Here is a 10,172-nt window from a genome sequence, read left to right as displayed (position 1 = left end):
GCGGTTGTGTGCGAGGTTATCTTCAGTTCCATAATGGCTGAAGATCCTGGAGGGGTTGATTTCAATTTTTCCTTTATTTCTTTTCGTTTTTCCTTGTCTCTGCTTGTCGTCGCGACATGGCAGGAGCCGCAGTCACGATAACCGGCCACAGATCTCCGCCGCCATGCCCAAGAAAGGGAACAGAAAACGGCTGAAGTTCCGGGCCGAGGATGTTTGCTCGGAGTCAGGTATCTGTACAGAAGGAGCCATGCAGGCCCCGGGCAGCCGGTGGGTGTGTTCGTGTTTGAGGGAAAACGGATGAGATCAGCTGCACTCAAGATAAGGGCTTTTTATGAACTGCAAGAGTCTTCGTCTGCAGTTTGAGCCTAAGGATTCAAGTTGCTATTGGTGTTTATGATGAACTGCAGTATATTCCTACATTGTGTGGTATCTGAGTTGTAATATCGCGTTACTTTGGCGGGTACTTTTACACGTACATTTATGGAACCTGAATTTTTAGTCTTCATTCGACGTTAAAGATTTCTTATAGTGGCAGATGGTGTTATGACAAGTTCCTGTGCAACTCTCTTTTACGAAAAGTTTTATTTACAAAAAAAAACATATTTGCACTTTGCTGTGGTTACTTAAACATTCAAGTCAAAAATCAATTCAGTTCAGAATTAATAAGCAATTTATGAACATTCACTGACAGTTCACATAGACGTATTGTAAAACTGCATATGATAAGTTCCCACTTTTATGCAATTCTTGCAATTATAATTCGCTTTGCTACCGTTTTTATACCAGTTCGATGTAGATTGACCCGGCCTGTTTTCATCTGTATTTACATTGTCACTCCAGAATGTCAGTAATCGCGGGTCCTTACAGAATTTATTTTTCTCTGCAGTTACTGTGGCTGACTATGCCAATTCCGACCCAGCCATTGTGAAGTCTGGGCGGGTGAAAAAAGCTGTTACCCATGCAATAGAAAAAGAAGGTAAGGTTTCACATCGGCCGGACACCATCTTGAGAGCACTTAGTGGTCTCCAGCTTAAGTGCTTCGATCTTAATTACAGCACGCCTAAAACCGTTTAGTAAAGAGTCGAAAGTCTGGGCCACAGTTACCGAAATGAGATTTCAAAATGCCTTTCTGCAGAATCATTGCTGAGTGAGATGCTGTTTTTTGTATCCGGGATACAAAAAACCCTGTTGTGAAAGGTGCTATACAAAATAAATTGAATTGAATTGGATAAAATATTGTACAGACGTGTGACTTAAATCCACTTTGAACATTTAGTAAGCATGTCATGAGATCTTAATTAGCTTATCAGATTTAGAGAACATTCTAGCATCATGAATAAGTAGTGTAGGTCTTAGGATTGTGCTCATTGTCTCATTTCTGATGTTGGTGGAATAATTTGGCTTCATCAGATAGTATTTGCGGAAAATTCAAGAATGAGATTTCAGAGATGAGTTTACAGGCTCATTACCATGGATCCCAAAAGGGATACTATTTTACCACTAGTTTTCGTAAGCTTACAATATGGACTTTTAACATCGCTGTAGATGAGCAAAACTGCTTCTCCCCTGCCCTGTGTGTGGACTCTCGGTTGTGTTGCAGTGAAATTGCTTTGTGGATTGGAGGCCTCTCACGGCCCTGTACAGGAGGTGCTGTCATCCGTGGTGGGTGTGAGGGTCGAGGACTGCGAGAGCAGCGACGACCTGGACCCCGAGGGGGGCGCCGGTGAGCACAAGGGCTCCCGGAAAAAGAAAAGCAAGAGACGCAAAGGTAAGTCTCCCGGGGGCCACCCTCGGGGGGCAGACAAAGGTTTGAAAATACTGTGGCAGGCTCAGCTTTGTGCAGTTCCTCTGTGCTGGATAGATCCATTGAGAAACTTGTCAGATATTTAAGTTTATGCTTGTAGTATGATTTCAAAAAACATTAAAGACATGAACAAAAGTTCTCAGAAATGTACTTAATCAAACAAATTATGATTTTCACAGCTTGATCATTTATTTCTGTTTATAGAAAGCAGTGAGGCAGACGTTGGAGAGGAATATCCTATTGATATCTGGCTGCTGCTGGCTTCGTATATCCGCCCAGAAGACATTTGTAAATTTGCTTTGATCTGCAAGAATGCTTGGACTGTCACTTGCACTGCAGCATTTTGGTTGAGATTATACAGAAGGTAAGGTGTGTTCTTCGAATCATGGCTTTTCTAGAGAGCCATGCTTCCTAAGTGGCATATGATAGTGCCTCTCAAAAACGCTCCATTTAACTAACCAGATGCCCATGGCCAAGTACTTAGATTTTTGTAAAATGGGGAAAATATTTCAGCACTACGTTAAGTAGCAGCAAAGCATGATCAAGAATGCAACGTTTGCATCTATATGACTTAGATCAGTGTTTCCCACTCCTGGTTTAGGACTCCCCTCTGCCGTCTGGTGTTCTGTAAGATTTTAAATGGAATTCTTTGTATTTTTAAAATCGGTTAAATTCTTAAAATGAAAAATGAGATTAAAAATTAGCATGAAACTCGGCACCAAAAGCTGTGTTTTGGCTTTCTTCTCACTTTGAGTTATTGTTTCAATGAGTCGGCTGAATTTTTCAATAAGCCTGTGCTAGGTATACTACTGTGTTGCAAAACACTGAAATATTGGTTTTGCACAGTCTGCCAAAATGTGGATAGGCACTAATGACTTATATAGCACCTTTTGGGGCACTCAATTCAAAGTGCTTTACAGGCAATGGGGACTCCCCTCCACCACCCAGATGATGTGACAGCAGCCAAAGCGCGCCAGTACACTCACCACACATCAGCTATCCGTGTGGAGGAGAACAGAGTGATGAAGTCATTTCATATTAGGAGGTCATGATTGATAAAGGCCAGGGGGAAATTTAACCAGGACCCCTACTCTTTTCGAAAAATTCTGCGGGATTTTTAATGACCAGGGAGAGTCAGGACGTCAGTTTTACGTCTCATCGGAAGCACAGCATCATTTTTTACAGTATAGTGTCACTATACTGTGACATTAGGATCCACATAGACCTCCAGGTGAGTGCGCCCTACTGGTTCCACCAGCAGCAACCTTAGCTTTCCTAGGAGGTCTCCCATCAAGGTACTGGCCAGGATCACACCTGCTTCAGTGGGATGCCAGTTGTGATATAACTGCTGTTAAGCAATTAAGTTAAAATCAACAGTTTATACTGTGCATGTTTACAATCTAGTTAAGATAAAGCAGATTTTTCATTATCTGATTTTTTTTTTTAGTTAATGCTCCTCTTAACTACCAGTTATTGAAGAGTATGTTGGAAAAAACTTTGCATGTTTGCAGGGCAATATTTTAAATGAGACGAGCTAAAAGTTCTTAACAATTGTCTAAAAATGAATGAAATCCGTCATATACAATTTTCTAAATTGTAGTTTTTTCGAACTTGCAGAGCAATGATAAATTTCGTCAAGGTTTATCCTTAGTCAAGCCCTGCTGTTAGTTTGTTTGTAATGTTTGCATGTGTACCTGTGAAATGCAAAAATGGGCAAAAATTCTATTAATTCTCCTGTTATCAGATACTATAACCTGGATATAGACCTGCCTGCCCGCCTGCAGCCTTACTCCATTGGGAAGATGCGGTGTCTTCGTGCTTGTGTGATTCGTTCCCTCTTCCACATGTATGAGCCTTACAGCTCACGCATTTCTAAAAGCCCTTCTCTCCCTGAGTCCACTCCTACAACTCTCCTGAATTCTAAGGTAAGATAGTGGCATCATACGTTTATTGTTTAAATAGTTAATAGTTTAAACACTTACATCCAATATTTAAGATGTATTTAATTTGTGGACACTATGTATGGGTCTTTAGTTCAAAATAATAGAAGTAAAAACTACCTTATTGAGTCTGCACTCGAGCTCATAAAAATCTTGCAGTATTGTGCATCAACGGAAAAGATAATGCAGAGGATAAGATCTCATGTGTTCAATAAGTAGAGATCAGCAACCTGTTAATCTTATAGGTTATAGGCAGGTCTTATTCACTAATTACACTTTGGAAACTGCTGTAAATTAATGATGATTTAAGCAAGTAATCTGTTCAAATTAAGACCTCTGGCTCTTCACAGATGAAGAGTACTCAGGTGTGGGTTCTACGTAAACTTAACTGAATCACTTGCTTAACGTGAGTAGCTGTGAAATTGTTTCTGATGTTTTGTAAATGGTACAGAGGTAATTGTAATATGCTGTAATCTATGAAAACCTGATGGATTGGCACTTTTCAGGACCAGGATTGGAAGCCGCTGAAATATGAGATGGAAATGAGCTCTTAGTAAATGGTTTTAGGATAATAGGATAGTGGTACTTCATAAACTGTAGCCATTAAAATATATTATGGGTTGGATTGCCATGGTAGCAACACATGATTTGTTTAGAGTAAGGTAGAGTGAAAGGAAATTGCCGGATAGTTTGACTTGGATGTCGTATGGTGTGTATTGTTTGTAAATCCAGAAGCCAGCTCCATGCACCTGTGCCCTCTCTCCTTACACAGAGGTATCTAGCCAGGGATTTACTCCAATTGCTAGCTGAATTTAAACCTGAATTGTTTGAATGGAATTTTCGTTCTGTAGCTTTTGTTGAGTGTGTTTTAGCAGACACCTGACATGGGTTTGCTAAAAGATGCAGTAAGACACAATTGTGATAAAGTATGTTTCCATTGTGTTGTAATTTGTGAATAAAACTTGATTTGAATAAAGGCCGGTTTTTTCGTTGATGCCATTTTTTCTTTTCGTTCTCAGCATTGGCAACTGAGTTGTACTTGCTAAGTAGTATAACTGTATGATTTTGCATGCATGTGATTTCTGTATAGTGTATATGCATTATAGTATCCAAGCAAAAGTTTAACTGTATACAGATTAGACCGTGTTTCCATCCCTAATAATATAGCCAGCAATGTGTTGTTTTTTTTAAATATATAACATGTTTCCAAATTAGCAAGGTTTAGTAGGACAATGTTTTATGTTTCTTCAAGTGTTGGACATTTTAATGTGACTTAAAACATTCTGCCCTGCCAAAATTGACTGTTTTTCAGTGTTTGCTCTTTTGGGTCCAGAAGGTCATAGGAAATAGACAAGAACCAATGTGGGAGTTCAGTTTCAAATTCATGAAGCAGGTAAGCACCTCCAGTGTGAGTGTAATAAAACCATCTTATTTTAATGTGGTGTCCTAAGTAATGTAGTTTCCATTAAATAACTGTTTCATTATTCTGTTCTTTTTTTGCAATATAACAGTGTTTGTTTTATTTTACAAACAAGGTACATTAGCACGATGCCATGTGTCTTGGTAATATGATTACCTTTCTAGATTTATTCTTGGAAAATTTTGAATGTGTTAAAACAGTTGTAGGTTTATAATGTTCAATGTAAAAAAATAATAGACTAATAGCCAGTTGTGTTCCTGAACTTTTCCTTGATGAGCTTTGTTTACCAATAACAGATTTCAGTTCAGATTGTATTCATGTAATAGTATTTATATTAAGTACCAAAGATTTACGCAAGACTTAAGGTTGCTTTAGAATACACTGTCATACAGAAGTTCTTTTGTTTCAGCCTGACAAGTATAAGAATGGCTGTGGAAGTCGACTCAAGTTGCCCAGTCAGTACCAAGAGGTTCATGACAACCCTGATCATGACTGCTACCTGCTGCAAGTCACCACGCTCAACTTCATCTTCACCTCTGTTGTAATGGGCATGACCTTAACCTTGGTAAGATATTAGGCAACATTTAGTGGTCTGAAGGAGTTCAAGTGGGTAGCTGCGTCACCATGCCTAGGCTGCAAAGGAACAAGTTAAGGTTTATTCCATGCTGAATGACACACACCTGAAGAAGGGTCCACAGGTGAAACGTTCTTTCTTTTCTTCTCTTTTTCAGCATGGAATAAACCCTTACTTGTTCATTTAAAGTGGTCTGTTTAATTGTTTTATGTTTAAAATGCAATCTTTCAGGTTTTGGGTATAGTAGCCACTGCTTGAGTAAGTTACAACCTGAGACTTTTAGTTAAATTATGATTTTTGTGGAGATTGTTGGATTACAGGCAAAGTTTCCCAAACTCATAAGCACACAAGGTTCCAAAGACCACAGCCTCATCTTCACTGTGGCACCTAGTAATGAGTAATATAGTGTCATTGTAGACAGGGTGAAGCACAGAAGGGCTCTGTCATTCCTGAAGCTGTTTTAGTGACTGTGTTGGCCTGTTAGGATTCCTGCATCCTCCATATTCAAGCAAGCAGGGTTCTGGCACTCAAGTCCTGACTGGCAGAACAGGAATGTCCCACCTGTTATATCTTGGTGGCTGTTTTGGTAGACAAAGGTTGTGACAGAACAAGGCCTTTAGTCATCTTGGTCTCCATGCCATACATTCATGTTGCATTCTATCAAGATATATTTGAAAGCTGTTATCCACAATTAAAGTTGTTACAAACAGGCATCTTCTACCCCATAGCACGTTCCCCAGGTCCTATCATCTTAAGGTGACAAGAGCAAGAATGTGATTTCTAGATGTTCCTAATTATGATCTGACAAACAGGCAAAGAGTTGAGGCAGCAGTGTCTTTTGGCAGCTGTAACTAAAAACGAGCAGCCCTTTTGGGCGGGGGCTTAAAAAACATAATCTGCCCCTCAGGTTTGAATAGAGCTCGTCAAGACCAGATTTCTCAGTATGTGATGATACCTCCAACTCACGTTTAACCTGCTAGCGTCTGCATCTTGTATTGGTCTTTCATCTGACACCTTCAGGTTCCTAGAAAACCACCATCCTTAACTATTTGGGACAGCCAAGGAAGAATAAACAGATAACTAATAAGAAGAAAATAAGTTGTTAAATACATTATTTAATGAACTGCAGTGATACTTTATGACATGGGAAAAATCAAGTGGCCTTGATGGCAATAAACTATCCTAAGATTTGTAGATGTTCATACTATATACTGTTCCTGACAGTTCCTATGAAAACTGCATGTAGAGTTTTGATTTTTTAGTTTGGTTAGGAATGTTTAAGTTGTAGGTGCTTTTGCTTCAAGTACTATAACCACGTTCATACTCAGCATCAAGAATATGCACATTAGAATAGATTAAAGTAATGTGAATTATAGATGGATAGATAAGACTTTATTGATCCCGAAGGGAAATTGATGTGCTACAGTTTTGAAATATTTGTATTGGTTTGAATGTGATATCTTTTTTTTTCCTGCAGTTTACTATAAATGTGAGTACAGATATGAGGCACCACCGTGTGAGGCTGGTGTTCCAGGATTCTCCTGTCCTGAGAGGCAAGAAGCCCCGAAACGAGCAAGGGGTACAGGTGGTGCTGGACCCCGTGCACAGCGTTCGTCTCATGGACTGGTGGCACCCCCAGTACCCCACATCTGCAAACGCTTAGTCCTCCTCCCGTTCATATACACTGCTGTCAATCACCCAGCTCCAGAACACAAGGGCTTTTCTGAGAGACGCCTGAAATTGCTAAGGATCGCATTCAAGATTGCCAGAGAAAAACCCGAATAGCAGTACAGTCCATAATTTTGGGATATGAAAAATTGAAGCATTTAGAGGCTTTATTAAGGGGTATTTATGTACTTGTTTGCTGTGAAAGTTAATAGAATGACAACAAATTGCTGCATTGTAAATATAAGATGTTAAATCTGTTTTACTGTACATTTCACTGCCAGTTTCAGAAGGGAAATTGTAGGGACAAATGACCAAGAATATTTTAGTTCTTATAATAATACTTCATTTTTTCTTATCAATACTATGTAAATCTCCAACTTGCTTATGTAATTCATGATGAGACTAAATAGCTTGTTTTAGAGTTAATTGAATCAGATGTTTCTCTCTTTTTTTCCCATGGTGGGGTGGTATTCCCTTGCCAGATCTTATTTAAATGCCTGTATTGTCTACTGCATTTTATTTTTGTATTTAGAGATCTAAAAGAAATACAGGGCCAAAATATCTTGATTTAGCATGCTATTACATCAGTTTATTCAGAGCCAGCTCCATAAAGCACTTATTCTGTAACCTTCTTGAAAGGAGATTAGCAATTACATATTAAAATTTTTAACACTACAGTTCCAAATCTGGGGAGCTTGCAAGGTGTTCCAAACATTCTTAAATGCAGTGCACAGCAGTTCAGCTTGAGCTTTCTTTAATAAGTATTTTATTTGTTTAAATGTACAAACTTTTTTTTCAGGGCAGTAAGTCCTAATACCATTTGAAAAACCCTGTGATTCATAGTATAAAAACTGGAACTGATCATGTTTAATTCATTTTCAGTTATTAAAGGAGTGTTCTTGTTTATTGGTCATTTTTAAATTGAGTTCCTTTTCCAAAGAGCTTGTTTAATTGTGATTGTGTTGCCGTGACTATAAGAAGGCTAGTGACGTTCTGAAATGATAAATAAACTGGTATGATTTCCTGAATCATGTTATGTTGATTATAGATCGCTTTTCTTAACATTCACTTATTTATAATGAAATCTCTGAAAGAGCATGCAGAAGTTGAAGTAAATCACTATGTAATCTTTAACGTGTCCTAATACTATAAATCCACACATTTATCTAATAAAACATGAATATGAATTCAATACAGGCAGTACACGAGGATTAATTTGAGCTCTATATACATAAACTCATAAAGTTGCCCTGCTTTTAGAGATCTTGTTTTAAGATCTCTAGACTGCATATCTTTATTATATCGTAACAAATTAACATAAGGTTTAGATTAATTGTTTAATTCTGACCTGGGTGTCAACTGGACTGAAGTACTGCTTAACTATGAAAATTGAATTACATTAAATAGATGGATTTGTTTGTTAATTAAATCAGATGATTTGGGAGTATTTAGAGGGACTTTAAAGCTTCTTTTGAAGACATCAAATATTCTGAATGGGTTAGGATATTTGTATATGCATTTAGCAAGATTTGAAAATAGATTTAATCCTGTACTTGATAAAGCCACAAGGTGGTGCTATTTTTATTTTACTTAAAGCTGATTTGTAAGCTGTTGCTTACCATTGATCTTTAAAGTATTTGTTAATGAAGTGCAAATGAACCTAGAAAGTTACCAGAACACTTACTCTAATTGTATTTCATAACCATGGAGATGCCCCTTTAAAAATCGCACTTTTCAGCATTTTAATTTTGAATACTTCACTATACTGTTTTATTTGAAGGAGTGGAGAGAAAAACACTGTGGCTTATTTTTTCCTTACTTTCATGGAGTTTAAATTTGTAATGCAATTAACAAACCAGTATGCCTTTGGAGGCAGGGCAAGGAAACCACGTTAACACAGGCAGAACCTCAGGAAATGAACCCACTGTGAGGCAGCAATGCTAACCTCTGCACTACTGTGTCATCCCTTATTTTCCTTTCACCTTCCAAACCCATGCTGGCTAGGTTCAGGATTGTTGATAACTTAAACTTTCTTCTGTTAGCTGAAGGGGAAGTGAAGGTCAGTACTGTCATCATCATAAATCTTTCACTTCAGTTTCCATATTTAGAGCTTTCCCGTGACAACAGTATCACAGAGATCCAGTGTTTCTGGTGTTTCCTGAGTTTGATTCAAGTCATTTCCAGATACTATCTTCATAATGAATCAAGGCTGCAGAGCATAAACACAACACAATGCCTCACCACACACAATTCTCAAGTAAAGCTACTGATCCAAATCTATTGAAATGAGGGGCATTTGGTATAATGATTAGTGTAGTAATTTAGAGAATCTAGTTGAGAGCATGTTGTATTGTTGCCCAGACATGAAAGGTAACTTAAGAAAAAATAAATATGATTTCCTAGCTTTTATATATATTTATATTTTATATTTATAAATGCTTTTATATTGCCAACATGCTCCTGATACATAATTTTGCCTTGTGTGATCTATCCCAACGAAATGCATGAATATATAGATATGAATGAAGGATTTAAGGTATACAGAATGTTACAAATGTACAATGTTTTGGTTAGACCTCATTTAGTATATTGTGATCAGTTTTGATCACCCCACTCAAAAGACAATAGAGGATCAACAGCAGTGCTCCATCTGGTATTTAACAACTTCCCAGTTACTAGTCCAGAGACCTACGCCTTCCCAATAACTATACTGTAAGTAAAATAATACATTATTTGTCAAAATGCACCACACTGTAATCACGCTCA

At 37.9% G+C, this 10,172-nt stretch overlaps 1 protein-coding gene across 1 annotated transcript; it reads left to right on the top strand.

The window, feature by feature from the left end:
* On the top strand, nt 1-8,432 carry tmem183a (transmembrane protein 183A). The gene is made up of 8 exons (XM_088920572.1): nt 1-227; nt 887-976; nt 1,601-1,768; nt 2,009-2,168; nt 3,549-3,729; nt 5,057-5,137; nt 5,574-5,729; nt 7,216-8,432. The coding sequence occupies exons 1-8, from the start codon at nt 164-166 to the stop codon at nt 7,399-7,401; spliced, it is 1,086 nt and encodes a 361-aa protein (XP_088776698.1). The 5' UTR covers nt 1-163; the 3' UTR covers nt 7,402-8,432.
* Nucleotides 8,433-10,172: the final 1,740 nt, after the last annotated feature.

Source organism: Atractosteus spatula, chromosome 7 (assembly GCF_055471065.1).
Source record: "Atractosteus spatula isolate fAtrSpa1 chromosome 7, fAtrSpa1.hap1, whole genome shotgun sequence".
Classification (NCBI taxonomy): Eukaryota; Metazoa; Chordata; class Actinopteri; order Semionotiformes; family Lepisosteidae; genus Atractosteus; species Atractosteus spatula.
Note: the sequence above shows the minus strand (reverse complement) of the source record. Positions and strands in the feature narration are given on the sequence as shown.